This window comes from Mustela putorius, unplaced genomic scaffold, assembly GCF_011764305.1.
Source record: "Mustela putorius furo isolate JIRA1106 unplaced genomic scaffold, ASM1176430v1.1 tig00003983_pilon_pilon_pilon, whole genome shotgun sequence".
Classification (NCBI taxonomy): Eukaryota; Metazoa; Chordata; class Mammalia; order Carnivora; family Mustelidae; genus Mustela; species Mustela putorius.
This window is the reverse complement of record NW_025422123.1, coordinates 1,879,361-1,905,886: the sequence shown is the minus strand read 5'-3', so window position 1 is coordinate 1,905,886 and position 26,526 is coordinate 1,879,361. Positions and strand designations below refer to the sequence as shown.

Here is a 26,526-nt window from a genome sequence, read left to right as displayed (position 1 = left end):
CTAAACTCTTCCCCAAGCTAGCTCTGTGATCTTGAGCTGGTTGCTTAATCTAAGCATCAATTTACTTACCTATAAAAATTTAATTCTCTCTAAAATAGTAATGTCTATTATAAGCTGCTTTATGTAAGCCTATGATAACCACAAAGCAAAAACCTATAGTAAATACACAAAAGATAAAGAAAAAGGAATATAAACACACACAGAAGGTCATCAAACCACAAAGGAAGAGAGCAATAGAAGAAGAAAGAAACAGTGAATTGCAAAAACATCCAGTAAACAATTAACAAAATGGCAAAAAGCATGTACCTATCAATCATTATTTTAGGGACACCTGGGTGGCTCAGTCGGTTAAGTTTTCACTTAGGCTCAGGTCATGATCCCAAGGTCCTGGGATCGAGCCCTGCCCTCGGCTCTCTGCTTAGGGGGGAGCCTGCTTCCCCCTCTCCCTCTTCCTCTGCCTGCCACTCTGCCTACTTACCTCTCTCTCTCTCTCTCTGTCAAATAAATAAATAAAATCTTAAAAAGAACAATTACTTTATATGTAAATCGACTTAATTCTCCAATCAAAAAACATTGGGTGGCTGATTAGATAAAAAAGCAAGACCCATTTTTATGTTGCCTATAAAGGTCTCACTTTAGATATAAGGATATACACAGATTGAAAGTGAAGAGATGGAAAAAAATATTCCATACAAATGGAAACCACAAAAAAAAAGCTGAAGTAGCTATACTTCTATCAGACAAAATAGAATCTAAACCAAAGATTCTAATAAGATCCCAAAATGGGAATACACAATGATAAAGTGGTCAGTTCAACAAGAGGATATAGCATTTGTAAACAAATATTTATGCACCCAAAATAGAATTACCTAAATATTTAAAACAAGAATTAATAGACCTAGGGATGCCTGTGTGGCTCAGTCGGTTAAGTGGCTGCTTTCGGCTCAGGTCATGATCCCAGCGTCCTGGGATCAAGTCCTACAAGGGGCTCCTTGTTCTGCAAGGAGCCTGCTTCTCCCTCTGCCTCTGCCTGCCACTCTGCCTGCCACTCTGCCTGCCTGTATTCTCTTTATCTCTCTGACAAATAAGTGAATAAAATCTTGAAAAAAAAAAAAAGAATTAATAGACCTAAAGGGAGAAATAGACAACAGTACAATAATAGTAGGAGATTTTAATACCTCACTTACATCAATGGATAGATTATCCAGAGAGAAAATCAATAAGAAAATATTTATCTTAACACATTAGATCAGATGAACTTAACAATTATATGTATGGAACATTCCATCCAAAAGTGACAGAATACACATTATTCTCCAGGGCAATTAGAACATTTTCAGGATAGATGATGTTAGGCCACAAAACAAGTCTTAATAAATTTCAGAGGATTGAAATCATATCAAGCGTTTTTTCTGACCACAGTAGTATGAAACTAGAAATTATCTATATGAAGAAAGCTGGAAAATTCACAAATCTGTGGAAATTAAACAAGATGCTGCTGAGCAATCAGTAGACCAATGGAGAAATAGAGAAGCAAAAAATACCTTGAAGCAAATGAAAACAGAAACATACATACCAAAGTTTGTGGGATATAGGAAAAGCTGTTCTAAGAAGGCAGTTCATGGTAGCATATGCCTACCTCGAAAAACTTTTCAAAAAATATTTCAAAAAAGGAAACTTTCATATAAACAACCCAACTTTACACCTTAAGAATCAGAAAGAGAACAAACAAACTTGAAGGAAATGAAGGAAATAAAGATTAGAACAGAAATAAATGAAATAGAGACTAAAAAGGCCATGGAGAAAATCAGTGAAACTAAGAGTTGGTTCTTTGAGAAGATAAACAAAATTAACAGGCTTTTAGTTATACTCATGAAGAAAAAAGGACAGAGGGCTTAAATAAATAAAATTAGACATGAAAGTAGTTTTACAACTGATATCACAGAAATACAGAGGATCATAAGAGACTGCTGCAAACAATTATATGCCAAGAAATTGGACAAATTAGAAAACTGGACAAATTCCTAGAAACATACAACCTATCAAGACTGGATCAGGATGAAATAGAAAATCTGAACAGGCCAGTTATTAGTAAGGAGATTGAATCAGTAATCAAAAACCTTCCAACAAACAAAAGTCCAGGACCAGATGGCCTCACTGGTAAATCAAATCAAACATTCAAAGAAGAATTAAACCAATCCTTGCTGAAGCTCTTTTAAAAAACAGAGGATACGGGAACTCTTCCAAACTCATTTTATGAGGCCAGCATTTTCTTCATATCAAACCAGACAAGGACATCACAAGAAAAAAAACAAAACAAACAAACAAACAAAAAAGGCCAATATCCCTATTAATATAGATGCAGAAATCCTCTACAAAATGTTAGCAAACAAGATTTAACAATACATTAAAAAGATGATACACCATGATCAAGTGGGATTTATTTCAGGGATTCAGGGATGACTCAACATCAGCAAATCAGTCAGTTTGATACACCACATTAACAAAATGAAGGAGAAAAATCATATGATCATCTTAGTAGATGCAGAAAAAACATTTGACAGAATTCAGCATCCTTTTATAATAAAAGCTCTCAACAAAGTGGGTATCCTCAACATAATAAAAGCTATATGTGACAAGCCCACAGCTAACATCATACTCAGTGGTGAAAAGCTAAAGCATTTTCTCAAGATGAAGAACAAGACAAGAATGCCTACTCTCACCACTTTCATTCAATATGGTATTGGAAGTCCTAGCCAAAGTAATTACACAAGAAAAGAAATAAAATGAATCTGAATTCGAGAAGAAGAAGTAGATTGTCACTATTTGCAGATGACATGATATTATATATAGAAAACACTAAAAAGTACCAAAAAGTATTAAAAACAATAAATGAATTCAGTAAAATTGCAAGCTACAAAATCAATACACAAAAATCTGTTGCATTTCTTTATATTAATAACAAACCATCAGTAAGAGAATAAAGAAAAGAATCTCATTTACAATTGCATCAAAAACAATAAAATGCCTAGGAATAAACTTAACCAAGAAGGTAAAAGACCTGTATTAAAAACTGTAAGACCTGAATGAAATTGAAGAAGACACAAATATGAGACTGACGCGCTACCTACTGCGCTAACGAGGCACCTAGAAGACACAAATAAATGGAAAGATATTTTGTGCTCTGGATTGGAAGATTCAGTATTATTAAAATGTTCATACTATCCAAGGCAATCTACAGATTTGGTGCATTCTCTACAAGATTACAGTGACACTTTTCAAAGAAATAGAACATTTCTTTGTAATTTGAAAATCTGAAATAAGACAAATTTGAAAATTTGTTTAGAGCCACAAAAAAACAAAAATAAAAACAAAAACTAATAGCCAAAGCAATCTTGAGAAAGAACAAAGCTAGAGGCATATCATGCTTCCTGTTTTCAAACTTTATTACAAAGGTATAGTAATAAACACAGTATAATGTTGGCATAATGACAAATACATAGATTAATGGATCAGAATAAACAAACATATATATGGTCAATTAACTTACAACAAAGGAACCAAGAATATACAATGGGAAAAGGATAGTCTCTTCAATAAATGGGAAGGGATTGGGGAAATTGGATAGCCGCATTCAAAAGAATAAAATTTAACCGCTATCTTATACAAAAATTAGCTCAAAATCCATTAAAAACTTGAACATAAAACCTGAAGCCATAAAACTCCTAGAAGAAAACATAAGCAATTAGCTCCCTCATATGGGTCTTCGTGATGATTTTTTTCAATCTGACACCAAAAGCAGAAGCAGCAAAAGCAAAAAGAAGTGAGACTACATCATACTAAAAAGCTTCTGCACAGCAAAGAAAACTATCAATAAAATGAAAAATAATCTACTGAATGGGAGAAAATGTTTACAAATTGTGTATTTGTTAAGGGGCTAATATTCAAAATATATAAAGAACTCATAAAACTCAATGGCAAAACAACAACAACAGCAAAACAAATAAAAGACCTCAATGGCAGAAATATAAACAATCCAATTTTAAAAAGACAGAGGATCAAAATAGATATTTTTCCAAAGACATATAGATGTCCAACAGGTACATGAAACGATGTTCAGTATCATTAATTATTAGGGAAATGCAATTCAAAACCACAATGAGGTATCACCTCACACCTGTTAGAACGCTTATTATTTAAAAAACAAACAAACAAACAAGAAATAAATGTTGGGAAGGATGTGGAAAAGAGGAAACCCTTGTGCACTGTTGGTTGGAATGTAAATTGGTACAGCCACTGTGGAAAACAGTATGGAGGTTTAAAAAAAAATTAAAAATAGAACTACCTTATAACCCAACAGTTCCCCTTCTGGGTATTTATCTGAAGAAAAGAAAAACTAGATAACTAGAAAGGATTGTTCATGTTTGTTGGACATGTTCATGTTCTTTGCAATGTTATTTGCAATGGCCAAGATACAGAAACAACCATAGTCCATCATTTGGTGAGTGGATACAAAAATTATGGTGTGTATATGGTGGTTTATGACACAGAGATGGATCTTAAGGGCATTATGCTAAGTGGATTAAGTTAGACAAATACTGCATAATCTCTCTTATATGTGGAATTTTTTTTCTTATTAAAGCACATAGATAAATAGAACAGATTGGTCATTGTCAGAGCTGTGAGGATTGGGGATTGCGAGAAATGGGTGAAAGGGGTGAAAAAGTGACAAGAAAAAAAACAAGTTGAGAAGGAGAGAACTCTGTGTGTACCTATAATTACATTTGTGCCTGCTTTTTGAACAAAGGACCCCACATTTTCACTAGGATATGCAGTTATGTAGCAAGCCCCATTCCTACTTGAAACTGAGTTCCTTAAGATGTTTATTCACCATATTATTCTGTGTCTAGTATAATAACTGACATTTATTAGATCATAAAAAATGCTTCTTGAGATAATTTTATTAATTTGATTTATAGTATATATGTGTGTATCCATAAAACATCTAAATATCTAGAAACTCCTGGGTGGCTCGGTGGGTTAAAGCCTCTGCCTTCAGCTCAGGCCATGATCTCAGGGTCCCTGGATCGAGCCCTGCATGGGGCTCTCTGCTTGGCAGGGAGCCTGCTTCCCCACCCCTCTCTCTGCCTATCTCTCTGACTACTTGTGATCTCTGTCAAATAAATAAATAAAATCTTTTTTAAAAATCTACATATTTATTTATGCATTTATAGAGTACAAATTAGTAAAAATGTATACTGTGAATGTAGAATGATATATGCAGTAGATAGATAAATATAAAATATTTATAAAACAGGTTTCTAAATATTTTGATCTTCCAGTTATCATTCTATATTAAGAGACTACTGCTTTAGTCCTTTTGATTTTAAAAGGTCATTAATTCAAATGCTGACATAACCAATACTGTATTTTAAAAACTCTTTTTTTTTTTTTAAAGATTTTATTTATTTATCAGAGAGAGCGAGCACAGGCAGACAGAATGGCAGGCAGAGGCAGAGGGAGAAGCAGGCTCCCTGCTGAGCAAGGAGCCCGATGTGGGAGCAAGGAGCCTAATGCGGGACTCGATCCCAGGACGCTGGGATCATGACCCGAGCCAAAGGCAGCTGCTTAACCAACTGAGCCACCCACGCGTCCCTGTATTTTAAAAACTCTTAAGGAGTAAATTAATACCTGGATTAAGTGGATTCATTCTACCATAAACTTTCAGAATGTGCCCATTGTCAGCACATTTCTATGAGAAATAAATACAAAAGTACTACCTACCTCATTCAGTTATTATGAGGATTAAAGAAGAATGTATAGATAAAGCTAAGCCCAGGACTTAGGTGAGAATTTACTAAATATGAATTATTTTTGTTATTTCTCATTAACTGGCCTCACTGTGTAATAAGTTATTTGGGAACTCAGCCCTAAAATCTTGGTTAGTATCTCCTCAATGACAAGGACTGTGTCTTACTCATCTTTGCATATATAGTGCCTGACATGTAGATGGCTGTTTTATAGTATAGCAGTACATATATGTCAGAAGAACTAAAATTTTTTTCTATTACATAAGTAACCAGTCATTTTTGGTGGCTTGATTTTGTTCAGGAAAGGCACAGGATATTGCCAAGGTTTTGAATGCCAGGGTTGTAATTCAAGCAGCTGTAGGAATTACCACATCATGGCAGTTTTTAACCTTCTTTTCCCAAGGAGACCTACTCCATACCCAGTGTTCTCCAGTGGATGCACTCAGCACTGGGAGCAGCCAATTAGTTGTAACTCTCCTCATTTCTCTTCCACTTAAGGATGTAAGTTATTATGCAGGTAATCAAGAGTGACCCAGTGAAAAGGTAATCATGAATCCATGCTAAATTAAATTTTTAAATCATTTTATACATTATTATTTTAACTATCATCATAATTATTGTGTTTTGTGGTGACTAGCTCAAACTCCTTCAAAGAATTCTTTGAATTCTTCAAAATTCTTCAAAGTCAACACTTTTATATCTTACCACTTCCTGTCTACTTAGTCACAACTAACTATTCCCTCTGTAAATTCCCTGTTCCCTTGGTTTCCATGATACCAGTATTGCCCTGGTACTCTCCACTCTGCCAAAACTGGTCCTTCAAAGGCTAGGAATGACTACAACTTAACTTCCATCAGTCCTCATTCTCTCTACCCTGTAAGCAACTTTCAATACTACAACTACCTCCTCCATGAAAGTCTCTGCTTCCTTGGTTTCTCTGATAGCAAGAACTGTCCTGGTTTTCCCCTTAGCCTTCTAACTACTTCTGACTCTAATGATGTGCCTCTTCTTTCTCCCCTAACCCCAGTCTGCAGATTCCTCAAGGATTTTACCTAGCCCCTCTTACTCTCTCTTTCATTCTCCCTTCCTTGGTGATATCATCCATTTCTAGTACTTTAGACATTCTCAGGTGTGTAACTTCTGCATATTTGTCTCCTGGCTGACCTCCCTATCCAACTGTTATCTCTTGTTTCTAATATTGCTGGATCATCTGGACGTTCATCTGGTGGCTCAAATTCAATATTCCAAAAATACTTGTTATCTTTGCACTAAAACCAACTCCTTATCATGATTTTTGTTAGTGGATATCATACTGGTGTTAGGCTGGCTTAAAAACCTTTGAAATAATTCTGGAATATTTCTGGTGCTTCTCTTTACCTTTGCCTTTCTTTTTTTTTATCACCTTTCAGTTCAGTAAAATTGTTCAGGGTTGCCTAAGGCCAATCTCTGCACTGTCTTTGAATCTCTTCATTTTCTACTTCTTCTGAATGGTATTGCCCAGCTACAGATATGGTGAAGAACATCATGCAGACTTCACAGTCTGGCAGAGGGAAAAAAGGGGTAAAATCAGTAATTATAATACAGTGATATATCATGATCCCAGGGTCCTGGGATCGAGCCTGCATTGGGCTCTCTGCTCAGCAGGGAGCCTGCTTCTTCTCTCTCTGCCTGTTTCTCTGCCTACTTGTGATAATAAAATTATAATATAAATCTAAAAAAATCAAATAAATAAATAAATAAATCGAATAAATAAAAAAATAAATAAAATTTAAAAATAAAAAATAAATTTATAAATAAATAAATAAGATTTTTTTTAAAAATGCAGTGATGTAGAAGTAAAGGAGAAACATTCCAGCGAAGGGAGGACAGGTAATACTTCTTAAAGGGGGTAACATATAAGCCAAACCTAAAAGATGAACAGGAGTCAGACTGATAAAGGCAAGATGAACATTCTGGAAACAGTGATAACACAATAATGCCAGCGAAGAAGACTACAACTCACTGTTGATATGTAGGTAGCTCTGTAGGACTGGAGCTCTGGCTTCATGGGGAAAGCAGGAGGTAAAGCCTCAGAGGTAGTAAGAGTGGAGGGGGGCATTTGGGGCCTTGATTTCAGTTACCTATTGCTCCATAACTAACTACTGTGAATTTCATGCCCTAAAACAACAGCCATTGATTGTTTCTAGCAATTCTCCAGTTGGGCAGTTATCTCTGGCAATGGCTCATCTCCGCTCCATGTGGCATAGGCTGGTACTGCTGCGCTGGGGCAGGAGGATCCAGGATCCTCCCTCAGAGGGTTCGTGCTTCAGCTGGGGTGGCATTGGCTGGCTCTCTCTTTTCCTCTTCACTTGGTCTCTCAAGCTCTAATAGCCTAGGTTCTTTACATGGAAGCTGTATCTGAAGAGAGCCAAAACTGGAAACAGCAGAGCTTCTTATGGATTAGCCCAGAAGTCACATGACATCCTTTCCCTTACATTCTGTTGGTCAAAGTAAGTCACAAGATAAGCACGTTAGAAAAGAAGAAATAGATCCCACCTCCCTTTGAGAGGACCAGCATGAATGTGGAGGGATAGGAGGAAATGTTGGCAGCCATCTTTGTAGAGGATGTATCACAGGCCTTACAGATCACTGCACTTTGAAAGGTACCATTATAGGATTTTAAGCAACAGACTGACATTTTAGACATGTTTAAAAATATGTCTTTGATTCCTTAAAAAAGATTGAATTGCGGAGTGGGGGAGGTCAGGGCCAGTGTTTGGGAACAGGACAACCAGTGGGAAGCCTCTACCAGCATGCTCCAGGTTAACCTCAGGAAGTAAAACCTTCTATGGGCTCTCATGCCTTGCCAATATTTTCCTCCTCATGGAAACAAATGGAATGATGAAAATTTGATGGGTGTCTTTAAATTAATTTCTTTTCTTTCTTTCTTTCTTTCTTTCTTTCTTTCTTTCTTTCTTTCTTTCTTTCTTTCTTTTCTTTCCTTCCTTCCTTCCTTCCTTCCTTCCTTCCTTCCTTCCTTCCTTCCTTCTTTCCTTCCTTCTTCCCTTCCATTCTTTCTTTCTTTCTTTCTTTGGCAAGACACCACTGAGGTATCTACCCAGAACTCTTTGCCCCTTTCAGAAAGATGGATTCACATCTGCTGTGGGGGAGGAAATATGTAACATTGCAAATTTTCTGACCAGTCCTTTTTTATTTAAAAATACTACTCCTTGCTTATTTTACATTACTGTTTCTATAAATAAACCAGGAAAGTCAGATGGGACTTTGGGGGAAGGCAGAAGCCTGCTTTGTATTTCTAGGAGCTTTTCCTGAGTCAGATTGTGCAGATTTATATGATGGCAAAATCCATATGGGCACTTTATTTCTATGCAAAGTGAACCCCTTGACTCTTGCTTTTAGTCCCTACTACAGTGGTCTACAATGCCTATGAAAAAGCCACAGAAAATATTTACACGGTGTGAAATGTTTTATTGTACCCCCTCGGTAAATAAGTTTCCTTCATGAATAACAGGTTTAATATGCAATCATTTGTAACTTGTGTAAAGGAAAAAAGAGACTAGTGCTTATTAGTGCTTACTAGAGCAAAAGAAGATCCAAAATCTGGGAATGGGAAGGAAATGGTCCTTTTGGATTTTCAGGGGTTCCTGGATCCAAAATTTCAGTCTATAAACAAGAGTCTCTCTTTATTGATATAAGGTTACAATGAGATGCCTCTTTGTCAGGGTGCAAATGCTCTCTCGGGTTTCTGAACATTTAGTGAATGCAATGGTGGGCATCAGGGATGATGGTGATTTCCCCCCACAGGCTCCAGAATGCCTTGGCTAGAAGCCAGGATCGCTTGGAGAGATTCGGTCTCAAATCCCAGCTTTGCCATTTCCTAGTTATGTGACAGTGAGCAACTTCCTCAACCCCTCTAAACTTGGTTGGTTTTTTTTTTTTTCCACCTCTGTAAAACCTCACTAAAAATTGTACATCTTTTGTAGGATCATTGTGATAGGCAATAATAAATACTATTTATTACACTTAGCCTAGTGAATGGCACAAATGCTTAGTAAATTTTAACTGTTACTGTTTTAATGGACTTCCTGCTGATGTTTGCTGTTTCTCTTTACTTTTCAGGGAGATGTTAATCTCTGTGGCTCTGGGCCAGGTGTTATCCCTTCTTATCTGTGGAATTGGCTTGACCAGCAAGTACCTGTCAGAAGATTTCCATGCCAATACACCAGTCTTCCAGAGTTTCCTCAATTACATCCTTCTCTTCTTGGTCTATACCACCACACTAGCTGTCAGACAAGGTAAGCATGCAAAAACCTATATGTAGCTTGGAATATAGCTCAATTTCTTTTTTTACAAGCATCTAGAAGAATGATGAGCCGTGACTAAATTAACTTTTTTCACTTACAGCATCATAAGCCAATTCAGAACCTCAAATCTCACTTTTCTATTTTATAGTAATAAAGCAAACAGAATGAATGAATAAATCACAAAGAAGCAGAAATTGTGTGAATTCAGCGGGAAGTGGGAAATGCATGTATAGGCAAAATGTACAATTGCTCACTATCTGAATTTCTGTTAATGTTCCTCATACCCCTCCGTGAATCTAAATAGAGTGCTTCCCTGGAAGCTGGAATGGCCTGATGCAGCTGTCCTCACTCATGCCCGTCCTGAGAAATCCAAGGGAAAAACAGATAAATGTATGTTCCTTGGGAAGCTGTCACAAGAAACATAAAAATAGTAAACACGAACAACTCTATCAATAATAAAGGGGGAAAGAAAGGAAAGAAACTACCACAAATGGGCAGAGGAGATATTCTGTCTAAATTTAAAATAGCTAAAACAATAAAAACAAGTCCTCCAACAATCAAAGCAAGAAAAACCAGGATGGCTCAGTGGGTTAAAGCCTCTGCCTTTGGCTCAGGTCATGATCCCAGGACCCTGGGATGGAGCCCTGCATCTGGTCAGCAGGGAGCCTGCTTCCCCCTCTCTTTCTGCCTGCCTCTCTGCCTACTTGTGATCTCTGTCTGTCAAATAAATAAGTAAAATCTTTAAACACACACACACACACAACCACACAACTTTTTAATTGGTCTGAAGTTGAAATATTTTGGGGGGCGGGGTATCTCTACAGAATGTAATTCAGAACCTTATGACTGTAACACTGAATCTGGTGTAAATCCTCTTTCCTCTGGCCAACAATTCACCCCCTAGAAGCTGTTCACTGTGAAATATGCATTGAGAAATAATCATTAATAGGTTCAAAGACAATTATATACCTTATAATAAATAAGGATATGTGAATAGCTTTATTCATCAAGCCTAATAATCATACTTTTTGAAACTTTTATAAGAACCATATCAAGTATTTCATTTTTATGCTTTATATAAATGGCCATCCAGAATAATATTGCTTAATCATAACAATGTGGCCAATACTAGATTTTATTCAGCTGGGACTGAATTCCAGTTTAACTTTGGAATTTTTTTAAGTATTGGAAAAGCTAATTTCATTTACTTCTTAAAAAAAAAAACTGTATTATTGGTGCTTTGTTTTAAAACTACAATAGACATAATAAATTTCAACTAAAACTCAGGCTACGAAAATTCTAGATGTTGAGTCTCAGCTATATTTCCTCAGTGTGATCTGGAAGCTAACGGTTTGCACACTACTAATGCAATAAAGAAAACCCATGAAATTCACAGGAATATGGTGAATTTATCTTCTCAAGATTTTTAGAATGAAATCGTCTAGGTAAGAGATGGTGAATTGTAACTAGTCTTGGAGGTTCTTGTTCATCTTACTTTCCAGGAATCCAGAGATTTAACAAAAACTTCATGAGGAAAAATATAAAACTGTCACTCTAAGAAACAAAATTTCACAGTCAGAAAAGCTTAGAAAACTACATATAGCAAAACATTATAATGATACCTTTTGTCAAAACTCTATAATGTGCTAGACACTATGTATGTAAGTTATCTCTATTATTCCTTCAGTCAAAGGAAATAAGTATTATCATCCAAAATTTTATAAGTTAGGAAATCAGTGTTTCACCTGTGTCAGGAACCTGCTCTAGGCTGTAGAACTAGTTGCTGGAAGGCTCACCCCAGGCCAAGGTCACAGGCCTCCTGGGAGTCCCTATAACTCCATATGGGATCTAGGGGACGCAGGAGGAGGAAAAGAAGATACTTTTGAACAGAAAGAAGGGATTTTGCTTGAATTTTAAAATCCTGAATAAGAAACCAGCCCTGGGGCGAGGTCTAGTGAGGCACAGCAATGAAATCAAGACAATGTGATTCTGGATTGGGTGGGGAGAGTGGACCAGGGAGAAGCACCCTTGGCAAGAGGCCAAAAACTAGGACAAGGAATTTGGAGCCTCTTTGGAAAAAAGACTGAAGGGCACCTGAGGAAATTCTGTTTATCCTATCCAGTTGATAGAGAAAATCAGTTTCTAAAATGACCTATCTGGAGATTTCTGCCATTGCCTCAGATTACCATCAATTCACTGACATGTCTTTATGTGGGTGTTTACTTAGAAGGTTTGTTTTAATCTTCATCTTTAGAATTTTTATTTTTAAGCTTTTATTTATTTGATGACAGGCAGAGACCACAAGTAGGCAGAGAGGCAGGCAGAGAGAGGAGGAAGCGGGCTCGCTGCTAAGCAGAGAGCCCCATGCGGGGCCCCATCCCAGGACCCTGGGATTATGACCTGAGCTGAAGGCAGCGGCTTTAACCCACTGAGCCACCTAGGCGCCCCTCATCTTTAGAATTTTTAAAAAGCTAGCATTAAGGTAAAATCAGGAAATCAACATACTAATTACGTTAATTTTTTTATAGGCTGATTCAATACTATGTTCTAGAGACATAATTTCTTTCCCTGTGCACCCCACAATATGAGAGGGAAGGAAAACCAGAGCAGAGAGGATGAAAGGATGAAAAGTCTGGTGTGTGCAGGGGATGTGCTCTCACAGCCACAATTTCTTCTTTGCTGGTACTTCCTGACCACTCTTCCCAGAGGCCTGGAGATCAGGACTGAACAAAATCACTGTCTTTCCCATTATCCCAGCACAGACACCATTTCCCTGCCAAGCCATCATTTAATTTGATGTCACCTTAGGCCACATAACTGCTAGAAGTTAGTCTCAGGATATTTTTAAACAAATATTTTTTATCATTGTAACCATACAACTTCTAAAAAGTTATGATTATCACATGTGAATACAATGTGATAAATGCAAGAAGGCTTTCAAGAGTGCCCAGGGTGATACAATGGCAAATGCCTTGTGGAGATTTGACTTAAAATTAAACTGAGTCCTCTTTATTAGATTTGCTCTGAACCAGTGACCAAACACCTGAAGCAACAGGTTCCAGTAGAAATTCCAATATAACTCTAGTTCAACGGGAGTCTGAACTTGTCCCTTATTATTAATTGGTTCCTACAAAAAAATCGGACTTCCATTCTCCTTTAAAAAGTATCTATCTTGGGGCACCTGAGTGGCTCAGTGGGTTAAGCCGCTACCTTCGGCTCAGGTCATGATCTTGCGTCCCGGGATCGAGTCCCGCATTGGGCTCTCTGCTCCGCAGGGAGCCAGCTTCCTCCTCTCTCTCTCTCTGCCTGCCTCTTTGCCTACTTGTGATCTCTCTCTGTCAAATAAATAAATAAAATCTTTAAAAAAAAATATATATATATCTTGTTGGCCTATAAGTCAACCCTTTCCTTGACTGGTGACAGGTTTCTATCCCAGATAGTTTCTGACATGCCTTTTTATTTATTTATTTATTTATTTATTTATTTATTTGAGAGTGATGAGAGGGCATGAGCAGGGGAGGAGCAGAGGGTGAAGCAGACACCCTGCTGTGAGAGGAGCCCCACGTGGGCCTCAATCCCAGGACCCTGTGATCATGACGTGAGCCAAAGGCCGTCACTTAACTGACTGAGTCACCCAGGCGCCCCTATTCCAGATAGTTCTAAAATTCAAAATGATTTTGCTGTTCATAACAAAGAGCTTCAATAATACAACTTTACAGAAAAAGTGTGTTTCAAACAAGTAGTTCTGTTGACACTGTAGCAAGTTTGAGAATTTAACTACAACTTCAGTAGGTTGATAGTATCCACTTTTGAGAAGTTGTTTAGGCAGTTAAAATGTACTTTTTGAAGTAAGTAAGGCCTGAAATCCAGACTCATGCTGTATGTACCTAGTAGGGCTTCAGGAATTCTAAAGGAAAGCTCAGCTCTCTTCTTTCTTTCCCTTACTCATGCTATTGTCACCAGATATGTGGTATTTTTCCTACCAAGTAATTCTGTGACACCAGCTGGGTGTCCTATGGTTGATCTCAGTTCTGACCCTGTCTACCCGGAGATACCTAGCATAAGATTATGCAGGTTAAGAACTGAATCTCACATAACTGCCCCCTCACTTCAGAGGCCAGTTGCAAGTCTGGGTTGGAAGCTGTGCTTCTGACTGATGGACTCCAAATCCAACATTCCGTCAGCTTCCTTCTTGAGTTTGATGAACTTGCTAGAATGGTTCCCAAGACTCAGGAAGAGTCTACTTACTATTCATCAGTTTATTATGAAAGGATATGATAAATGATATAGGTGAACATCCAGAGGAAAGAGATGAGCAGGGCAAAGTATGTGGGAAGGGGCATGGAGCTTCTGTGCCTCTCTGGGCATGCCACTCTCTCTGCACTTCCATGTGTGCGTCAACCCTGAAGCTCTCTGGAGCCTCTTCTTTGGGGAATTTCATGGAAGCCTCATGACATAGGTATAATTGATTATTAACACCATGTCCAGCCCCTTGTCCCTTTTTGGGGAATGGACAGCTGGGGCTGAAAATTCCACACTTCTAATCATGGCTTGGACTCTGTGGTAACCACTCTCTATCCTGGAGCCCACCAGGAGTCACTTCATTCAAACAGAAGATAGTACCATCACCTTGGAAATTCCAAGGGATTTAGAAACACTGTGTCAGGAACCGGGGTCAAAGACCAAACATTAGAACAAAATGCTCCTGAGTACTCTTATTACTTAGGAAATTACAAGAGTTTTAGGAGCTCTGTGCCAGAAACTGGGGACAGAGACCAATATGTATATTTTCTGTTATCTCACAAAACTGTAATTACAAAAGTATAGGGAAGCTTACAAAATTTTTATGGATTTGCCTAGGAAATTCTCAAAAGAAGACTTTTCCTCATATCTACTTTTTTCTTTTTCCCCTTAAAATTCAATATAATGCTAGCTGAAACCAGGAAGCAGAGAACACAGAAAGCAAAGACTATCAACAAGAGGAAAGAACAGACTGGGGTCTAACTAAAGCCCAACCAGTTCTTGCATTTATATTATAGAGGGAAGAAATGTGACAGGCTTTTAAAAACAAAGGTGAAGATAGGATATCAAGAAAAAAATGTCATCTCACCTTTGGCCCATAAACTTCTCTTATCAATTATTATAAGAATCCTGATGCTTCCCAGAACTACTTTTAGCATTTCTTGAATAGATAACCATGGTTCCTCTTCTGGCAATTTTTAACTTCTGAGTGTAGATAAACCATAGTTTTTAAATAGTCAATAATTTTCTTCTTCTTTTCTTCATCTGCAGTTTTTCTCACTTCTTGCCTCCTTAATTCCTCTTTATTTTTCCATTCACTCTTTACTCTGTGATGGGGAAAAAGAGGATTGTGGGGCAAAGGCAGGATGTTAGGGGGGAAAAAAACACTTTCAATTTTTATTTTCTTCCTCCAGGCATGATGATTAAAAAAAAAAAAAAGGGGGGGGGTGCCTGGGTGGCTCAGTGGGTTAAGCCTCTGCCTTCAGCTCAGGTCATGATCCCAGGGTCCTGGGATCAAGCCCCGCATCGCGCTCTCTGCTCAGCGGGGAGCCTGCTTTCTCCTCTCTCTCTCTCTGCCTGCTACTTGTGATCTCTGTCAAATAAATAAATAAAATCTTTAAAAAAAAAAAAAGGGTATCAATAATAAAAGCACAAATAGAGAAGTGTGCTTCATTTCGTAGACAGACACTGGAAAGAAAATATAATGCTGTCACCACTGATCATCATTAGATATATTCCTGGTGACTCATTCTATATGTTTTGCTTTTTCATTGAAAGATACTTTTATAAACTCTCCAATTTTGAATAAAAGATCACACTTCCAGCTAAAAGCAATTTAATGGATAGTGCATGTATTTTGCTTTTCAGCAAATTCTTGAAACATGGACATTAAAGAATCTATTGAATCATTTATACATTTCTTTGTGTTAGTGTGAAATGAAACAGGTCTCTAAGAGTACTAACAGAGCACTCATAAACACATCACCACGTGGAATCCCTTTGATTTTTTCTAAAGAGAGGATACTGAAAAGTAAATGCATGATATACTCTTCATGAAAAATACCCTCACTTTGAAAGAAGACAGAAATTCTAGTTCGAATTTCAGTTCTAAGGGGAGGGGGCAGAAAAAATGAACTCCATTCAGTTATTTTAAGCACTCTCTTTCTCCCTGCCTCCCCTACCCACTATCTCCTTTTTCCTACTCAGGGCTTTCAAGGAGGGCAGGACAGCTGAGAGAAGTACATAAAAATGACAGCTTTGTCTACACACAAAAGCTAGATGCGACTCATGGCCCAATGGCCCAGACCCATCGCCCTCAGCATTTTCAGCAAATGCTCTTCTTGGAATTTGTGCCCCAGAAAGCATTTCTCCTTTTGGTGGTAGCTGGGAAAATATTAATTAGTAAGCAATTGCTACCTCTTCCCACAGCAGACAGTTCATATTTGCTCTCTGAAGAAACACTGCACTTCTTACGTAGAGTTACATAGGCTAAAATCACAATTACCAATGTTTCAAGACTAAAAAAAATCTATGTAATTAGAAGAAATGTAGGGCTTCATGCAAAATAACATAGACCTCTCAGAGTGTTACAATGACATCTCAGAAACTTAGATATCTGTCAGATCCTAGAGTCACCTGAGCATCTTTTCTCCCTAGTTCTGTAAATCATACACTGTATTTAGATTCCACTGAGATAACCCTCTTATGAGATTCAATCCTTTTTTTAAATCCTAGTTATTATATCATCTGGATATGTACTTTTAAAGAGTGCACTGATCATTGTGATTTAAAATAGTCTTTTTCTATTTTCTTAATTGAGTTGATCTGATTTTTTTTCTCTTAAGTAAAACTTAATAAATCCATCCTTTTTTAAACCCTCTGTGAATCTTTACCCACTGCCTTTGTTGGAATATGCTATAGGGAGTCAAAAACACAGGCCAGAGCAGTGAAAAGCATTAAAGCAGGATTCAGGGTTTTCTCAAATCAAAAGCCCACGCTATGCTCACACATAACTCAGTTTCCAGTTTTCTGGAAAACCTTGACTAAGTCACTGAGGAGGACTGTTAATGGGTTGTCAGTATAAGAAAACACTTGGCAAGTGTTATTAAGTACTGAATTATAACAACCTTGAGAGTTGTGAGGGAAATATTATTGTCACTTACCTAAGTCTGCTGAGGTAAAATTCATCAGAGCCTCTTGAAAATTCTCCCATGCGGGAAATCACCTGGCAAACCTCCATTCCTATTTCTTGTCAGATTGCCTTTATTTTTACTTAAGTATCATTGGAGAGTTCTAGCCCCCATAGTAAAGGCTGTACTTTGGGAATTGAGGTATTCAGATGAATCCTTGGTAGACACTCCATGGGAATTATGCTTGTGTTGTTGGGGAAGGGAGAAGAAAAGATGGAGGGGAGTGGTGTGGAAGAGGGGAATATACACAAACCATACTGGGAAATGATCAAAGAAAATCATAAGAGAAAACTGGAGTCCAGTTCTAGCAAAACTGTCTGCCAGCATATGGAACAACTAAAACTGTCATAGACCATTCTATGAGACTATTCTGCTGGGAATGCAACATGATACCACCACTTTGAAAAATATCTTGGCAATTTCTTATAAAGATAAACATACACTTATCATATGACCCATCAATCACACTTTTCTAAGAGAAATGAGAACATGATGTCCACACAGAGAACTATATACAAATATCCATTGCAGCTTTGTTCATAATTGCCAAAAACAACAAACAACCCAAAAGCTCACCAACTTGTGAAAGGATAAACAAGTTGTGGTGAATTCATATAATGGAGTACCACTCAGCCATAAAAAGGAGTAAGATACATGCAACGGTATGGATTAATCCCAAAAGCATTATGCTAAGTTCAAGAGGTTGGACATGAAAATTTCTATACTGTGTAATTCTATACTGGGTAATAATGTGATGTTCTGGAAAAGGCTAAACTGTGAGGTGAGGAAATAGTATATGGTTGCCAGAGCCTGGGAATGGGACAAATTGACTGCAAAGGGGCACAAGGGAACTTTCGGGGTATTGGAAATGTTCTATAGAGCTTGATTATTGTAGAGGTTACAGGAATATATATATACACATTTGTAAAAATGCTTCAAGCTCTGCACTAGAAGAGATGGATTTTATCACATGTAAATTATACTTTAATACACCTGATCAAAGAGGGGGAAAGAATGAAAAAAAAATTGACCGTCTGCTAGCCCTTCATGGTTAGCATGATAAAATAATGTCTCATTGGGCCCAAGTTTTCCAACACGGAAACTATAGTTGCTATTCCATCAGTCACTTATGGATATTAGGTCTCCATTAAATCTTCCCACTTCACATGACATGCTCTTAGACTATAAGAATGAGTATAGCTTCAAAAAAATACCTACTCCGAGGACCTTGAACTCTTAACTTATCGAGCTTATAATCCATTAAACAATGCAAACACACACACACTCTGTACATATGCGTTACTTAACAGGGCGAATCTGCCAAATCAAGTCTTCCAGTGTTAATCAAAGTTAAGAGGATCCAACAGAGCATGTCTTCTTTGCGTTAAAAGTGGATGAATCTCAAGTAGAGTGATACCTTACACAGAACTTTCAATATCACCTAAATGACTTTTAGATTAAAGGAAAATGACATGAATATGCAACACTATCTTCTCTTAATGAATCCTCATATAAACATTCACACAGGCACACACACATTATACATCACACTCTCCCTCATTTCCCATGCCAAATACTCATTTAAAGGATGCCTCTCTGATTCTTTCATTCCAAATAGCATATAAGCTTGGAAGGAGGGATTGTCTCTCTGTCTTGTCTGGAGTCCATGTTGACTGTTGATTCTGGAAATCTTTAAGCATTCACCTATCCATGCTGAGAGCTGGCACAGAGCAACACTCATTCCTGGCACGAAGCTCCAGTGTTCATGTGGGAGATTGAAGGGTAGTTACAAGATGATAACTGTATTGCCTGAAGGAGATAAGTCCCCTTCTGCCAAAATAGTGCTTTGTATGTAATTAGTGTAAAAATTCAGAGGAATAGAGTTTATCCTTACAATCATCTTTCTCATTTAAAAAGAATCATAATGGAAGAACAAAGCAGTCCCTGCAGTGAGTTGAATTGCTTTCCCTAAGTTTTCATTAAATCAAAGACTCAGCAGTTAGCCATCTTGCAGACACTCTTGCTGTCTGCTGCATGAGATTTGCAAGGGAAAAAAATGAAGCAAACATTTTTTTTTTCCTTTCACAGGTTTAGAGCCGCATTGTGGTTACTTTAGATCAGAATTCCCTATCTGTGCATTTTTTTTAGTATCTGGTTTCATTGGTTTCCATTTCTGAGATTTTTGAGGACAGAAAATAGATCATTTAACTCACCAAATTTAAATGTGGTATTTGCAAATGGTAGGTTCTGACTACAAGTTGGAGTGACTGGGCCCCTTCAGTGACCTATATGAGGAAAAACATAAAGGAAGTGACTTGGAAATAAAAAGGAATGTGATCAGAATTTATATTTTGACTGTTTTTTGTTTTACTTTTTGACACTTCTTTCTATGAAGTAGCATGAATATTACTTTCTTTTACTTTAACTATCTAATTAGCCATGTCTAAGAAAATATCTATCTTTAAGAACCATATTTAGTAATTACTACTTAAGTCCACTAAATTAAAGTGTAATTTTAAACAATTAGGATCTAGACTTTTTCTGTTTCTCAGTTAATCCAAACTTAAGTCCTCCTGGTAAGTTTCCATAACTTCTCTGTGTTGTTTTCCTTCATTTCATATGTCAGGGTAGTAATAGTAACTGCCTTACGGGTTTCCTGTGGACTAAATGAAGTGATGTATGGAAAACTTGTAGCACAGGGTCAGGCATATGGACCGCTGAGTGCATACGGTCTGCCATCATTGGCATTAGATTGAACTCAATAAATATTGATTCTCCTCCCTAGCAAGTTGGATTTTACACAAATAACCCTTAATTTGAATAAATTTGAACATGAGGACCCTGAAATTCCCTACCCATTTTCCAGCAGTTGTGTTCTCCTTAACTTGTTGCTGGTATGATGCATAGAAGAATACAAGGAAGAGACATTTTAGGTGTTTCCTTACCCACTGTGGTGGCCAGTGTGAGTGAGGGAACTCACTGATGGAATTATTACACTGGTGCACAACTCATTCTGAAATGCACTGGCCCAAGTCCTCCTCCCCCAGGGTGTGGAGTGGGTGTCTTTTGCCTGAGAAAGCCAAGCCAACGGGAGCAGTGAGCACCCAGAATCTGTCCAAAGGGAGCCAGAGCCGCCCTTCTACTTTCAGGCATAAGTGCACCGAAACTATGAGAGATCATAAAGGGGAAGGGAGCATTGCCAAAGGAACACTTGAAAGAACAATTCCCTAGATCAGTGCTTGTCCCCATAAATGAATGAGTTCTTTGCTCTACAGCTTTGATTTTGACCATAACACCTCAAAGCAAAATTGTTTCCCACCCTTTCTTTTCCTCTTGTTTGTGTGTATGTTTCCTTGCTCTTCTCCCATTTTCTCTCTTTATCCAGCTTCCTCCTTCTCCTATAATCATAATTGACACAAAAATAGGAGGAAATGGGAAGAAAACATTCTCATTCACTTTATTGAGATGCAACTATCACTACAACTTTAGATATAACAGAGAAGATCTAGATTAAGCCGTGCCTGCAAATTACTAATCCAAGTTACTACTCTTTATTCAAGAAAAGGTTTGGAATCAAAAGGACACCAACGAAGATCAGTATGTTGTAAACTAAGTTGGATCACCTCTTTTCCTGAGTGTTTTATTTCTTCCACAACACACACACAGTGCATCTGTGAACCACACCCAGATGAATACGCATATGGAAAGCAAAGAAGATCCAAAGCAGCTGGGAAAATCTCATTCGTCTTTGGCCCACTGACCAAGGCATGCCAACTGGAGAAGTTGAGGACAAAGAAGAGTGGTTTGACCAAAGCCAAGAAGAGATGGCATTTCTGTTCAAGATAATTCCCAGCAAGGAATCAGTTCTTGAGCAATGGCCATAGATGCTTTAGAAGACCTATTATTACCACAGCAGGAATTCTTCAGATGTATTCCCAATGGGAGGGTAGGGTTACTGTTTTATAATCCAAATCCCAAATCTCCATTAGTTATTTGGAATAAACAGTGAGCATCATGTCCCTTTTCGGGCCCTTTCACTAGAAGCCATAGTACAAAATCTATAGGCAGAGGTCAGTCTTACTAATGAACAACTGCACAGACAAGTATTGTCCTTGGATGAGCTCATTAAAAGGAATAGTGCTCCCATTTTTTGACACAGCAAGAACGTTTGTTCTATTTTAAAGTTGAAAAATAAAATCAGGGTGGGGAGAGGAAAAAATAAAAATAATCCAAGATGAAAAAGAGCCATAAAATGCTCTGAGAGAGCACAAAGCTTTGGGGGCTACATAGTCAGTGAAATGGCCACCAGTGTGTCATCCTCTAGCTGAGAAGAGGGGACAGACATGCTGTCAAGATCATGGAGCTCTCACTCACCCATCTTTCAGCAGGAAGAGCATGCCACAGACAAGCTCAATGGACTACTGGGGTCTCACCCAATTCAAAGCATCTGGTTCTGTACCTGCAAACACATTTCAACTTTTTGGTTTAGTGGATGTCATTTGCTGAGGTCGAAATTTCCAACTGTGCTGTGTTAAACTCAGGGCCATTACAGCATGCTTTAAGCAAGCTATTGATTTTAAACTTTTGTCAGACTAAAAGAAACTAAGTTAGATCATTCAGAAGCAAACAAAGAGCTCAACTTCTAAAAATAAAGTTAAGGAACTTGGTAACTTCTTTTTAACAGAGAAATGTGTGGGCAGATCTTATGTAAGTGGCATAAATGTGGAAGTCTCTGCACTGTTAAAAATTGTAGGTTATTTACTATATGGGAACTTAATAGATCTCTACTCCTAGTTTCTGTTGTTTCGGCATCAGATATGTTGAGTAATTTGGATTCCTCACTCCTAAAGTGTGTTCCTATACTCAGAGTGTCTCTTAACCAAAGGAATCAGCCCTATATACACAAGCCAAGGATGCAACTGCTCCCCAGCCTACTGAGTTTTATAGTTTTAGTTCTGCCCATGTTTCCTTATACAGAACCTTCTAGAAGGCTCTGAACTGATTACATCTTGCTCAACTATCTCTTACCTAGATTTAATTTCTCTTACCTTCCTCAGTCACACATTTCTTCCTTCATGATTCATCCATGTATTATTTCATTCATTTATGCAACAGGTGCTTTTTTGAGGGCCTTCTTTTGTTAGGCACTGTATGGCCAGGTGTGAAGGATGCCTAACCGAGAAAAGATGATCTCCCTTCACCCGCGCTTCTAAGCTTCTTTGAAGCTTCTAAGCTTCAAAGAAGGAGTGTGACTAGTGAAGGGTCCCTGTAATTGCGAGAGGCCAGATTTGAAGGCCTCATGTTCCCTCCTCTTCACGCATCTTCACTGTTAAAGATTTTACTTCTCCTTTGTCACCTATTTTCACAACTCTTCTCTCCATCAGCTGCCAGTCCTTGGTTTTGCAGTTGTTCACAGCAGAAGAATTCTTTACAAGCAGTTACAATGAATACTTTGCTGTTTTGTGGCCTCCCCATGGCCTGTGCACACACTCTTTGTTCTAGGATCCTGACTTTACACTAAAATAAAAACAGTTGTTCCTCCAGTTCCTGTGTCCCACCCCCGCAACACACACACATAACACACACACATACACACACACACACACACACACACACACACACACAGAGTCGGTCCAGGAGAATACAGCGCAGATATCATCCTTTATTTAGACTTAGCTGTGGTGACTTCTTGGCTGCCAAACTTCTGTGAGCTAGGGCACTTGGCTAATTTCATGATTGTTAGTGACTTCCAAGATGCCCAAAGGTCTCCTATCCTCTTATAAAGCAGCTCTGTATTGATCACGGGTCTCCTTCACTTTGTCCGGCTTGTGACCCCTTTGTGTAGTAGCAAACAGTCCTTTCCTTTTTGGCTTTACCCCTTTAGGAAGCCATTTACCCTTCCGGCATCTGCTGGTATCTGAACTTAAGTTCTTCCCAAGTTTCAACAACCCCTGTAAAATAGTAGAAACCATAATAATTTAGTGTTGTAAAGTGAAAAGCAATAACACAGTAAAGAATTTTAAAGCTCATTAGCTTTATCTCAGTACCTGACAAGAGGAGAAAGACTGCCAACCACTCACTGGGGCCTTTAGCAGCTGTGGAGCAGCAGGAAGGAGGATTTTGGAGTAGTGAGTAGTATTTTGGAGGAGTGAATTAATGATGCCTTTGACAACCGGTCTCACAATATGTATAATTTCCAACGGTCCCAATTGGTTTTCAGGAAGTAGCACAGATAAATATCTAACTAAACACAACAGTGATTATGATTCCTTTGAAGAAACCATTATTGCATCCTACCAATCTTCTACCAAAATTCCTGATCTAATCTATTCATGGTTTCCCCTGAAAACCAGAAAAAAGGTATCTCTGCCTAGCAAGTGTATCTCTAACCCCAGGTATCCCCTGTGTATCTATGCAACTCTCATTGTTAAAGTTGAAACACACCTAACAAACTATCTTAGAAAACGCCCATCATCTTTGGTATTAAAGATACATTTGATTAAATAAATAAATAAAATCTTTAAAAATATATGTGTTACATTTGGTTGAGGGATATACTGACTGATTCAAAGTTGTCTTCAGTTAAATGTTACCATCACTTATTGAGCCCACTGTGTACCAGACACTAGGTGAGCCCCTTTCAGATGTCCTTTCCCTATCTGCATTTGCTCTAGCATGCCTAAGCCAAGCCACCTATCACCCTTACCGCGTTACCTGAACTGCTGTGACCACTCCTGATCTGTGCTCTATCTCTGACACCTGTCACAACTTCATCACTATGCCCTCTTTTAAAAGTATTTGTTCTAAGCTCAAGTGCATTAGTCAATCAGGTTTTGGATAATTATGTAAATCCTTTATTTTTTATTTATATTGAGGCAGGATTTTTTAAAAATAGCTGGGGGAAGGAATTGGTGATATTTTTTTCCATACTCATTGAAATCAATGCATACTTCCCAGCTTTATTCATTGAACCAAAATAAGGTCTTTTAATAAGGTTCAAGAAGCTCAAAATCAGGATACTAGAATGTTGTTATTCCTACTTTCTAATTAGCCTTTCTACTTGAGGAAAGAGGGCCAACGATGGAATATTCTAATTTTTGTTCTCGGAGCAGAGTGTCTTCTAAAGTACAAGCTAAGTTGCTTTGGATTTCATAGTGAAAACACTGATCCAAATGTAAAACAAAACAAAACAAAAACTTAATATTTTAGGTACTAGTTTCATAAAAAATAACTTTGGGGACACTACATGGCTCAGTCGGTTGAGTGTCTGACTCTTGGTTGCAGCTCAGGTCATAATCTCAGGGTCTTGAGATATAGCCGTGTGTCGGGCTCCACACTCAGCAGGGAGTCTGCTAGAGAGTCTCTCTCTCCCTCCTCCTCTGCCCCTCCCCTGCTCTCTAAAATAAGGAAGTAAATCTTTAAAAAAATAACTTTGGAAGATACTGTCCTCTGTATACAGCATTACTGCTAATCTCAAAGAATTCCATTTAACCCTTAATATAGAGCTTCTCACTGAAATCAATTCAATTTGGTTGAGTTACAATACATTGAAAGACCTCCTTAATAATATACCTTCCAATCAAAGACCTTTGTTGGACTGCTTCCAAGGCAGATGTCTACTTTATAAAAACGGCTAAATACTAGGAGGAAACCATGAAGAACCAAGAGACTGAGACCATATTTGAGGTGACAGTGTCAGCCATTTAAAAAATTTGTTTCTATTTTTTAAATTACCCAAATAATACGTGAATATAAACATCACATGTTTGTATAAATATAAATATTACAAATACAGACATAAATTTTTTAAGAGATAGTACTTCCCACCACCCAAATAAATCCTTCTTTTTGTCAAAGGAATCTTGGTTAAAATTTTGTTATTCATTTTCATGGGATTTTTTCTTTGTATATGCATTCAAATATATGGTTATAATATGTTTTAATATAAATGCTAGGAACTATATATATTGTTTGGAAAGTTGCTATTTTCACTTAATATATTCTGGAAAATTTTCCTTTTCAGTACATGTATATTCACCTTATAGTTTTTAATTGCTACAGTACTATTGTTAAACTCTCAATTAGTAGTCATGCAGATTATTTCCAGTTTTGAATTATTCCATCCATTTTATAAGAACTACCCCTGTAAATATAATTTAAATGAATGTGAAAGTGTTTTGTAGTTTAGATTTCTAAAAACTTAAAGGCTGAGTCAAGGACATTTTAAATATTGATATAATATCACTAAATCTCTCCTGTCCGGAAAGTATTACTGGTTCAAAAGTCTACTAAGAGTACTTGAGAGTATATTTTCCCACTTACTTATCAACATTGGATATTATCAGTAATATTTTTGTCAATCTAAAAGGTGAAAAAAACCTTATTGTTTTAAATTTCATTTCCTTAATTACCAGTGAAGTGAGCATCCTTTTTTATGTTTATTGGCAAGGTGAAATGGTTTTTGAATCCTAAAATAAAGACACAAAATGATAATGATCCTCACGCAGTCTATTCATGGTGTAAGACAAAGTCCTGGTGGACTCTTCTCCTCCTTTCTTTCAGTCTCTTGTGTTCATCTCCTCATGAATTAGTACAAAGAAGGGAAAACAAATGAGCCCTGTGATACATTCCCCTGGAAAAATGCCGCTGCCAGAGAACTGGAGTAATAATACAGAAATTTATATCATCCATAAACCTTTTATAGTAGTGTAATTAGCAAAGCTATTAATATTACTTAAGCCTAGCTTTTTTTATTGCTGTAAACACAGCTTGTGATCATATAAATGACATCAGTATTAATCCTTTAGGGCACTGTGTAAACAAGAGCACTTGGGTCAGTTCAGGTAGGGTTTAATCAGAATTTCCATTAAAAAAAAAAAGATTCTTTTTGCTTAGAAAGCAGAAGGATAACCTTTGGGCATTTACCAGGTTTGGGTTACTGAGGAGGTGTACTGGTATAGATGTACCTGGGAGGAATGTATTGGAGAGAAATAGAGAAATTTTAAGCTGTATCAGTGTAGATTTATGTCTATTAGCCAAATATATCTTGGCTATTTCTATGGCTCAGTGTTATTTATATACGTTTTTCTTCTCTCTTGTGCACCTTTATTAATATTTAATTCAAAAATGAAGTGAGTGTAGTACATCTACTTCATATCTCTTTTTCAAAAAATAAGGAATGTGACATGGAAGTAGGCTCCA

General features: G+C 37.5%; 1 protein-coding gene across 1 annotated transcript in view; it reads left to right on the top strand.

Annotated features, from left to right (window-relative positions):
* SLC35F1 (solute carrier family 35 member F1) overlaps positions 1 to 26,526 on the top strand; it is a 387,854-nt gene that overhangs the window by 237,297 nt on the left and 124,031 nt on the right. Inside the window, exon 2 of the mRNA XM_045071150.1 lies at positions 9,930 to 10,105. Coding sequence (XP_044927085.1) covers positions 9,930 to 10,105 — 176 coding nt within the window. The remainder of the gene's footprint in view (positions 1 to 9,929; positions 10,106 to 26,526) is intronic.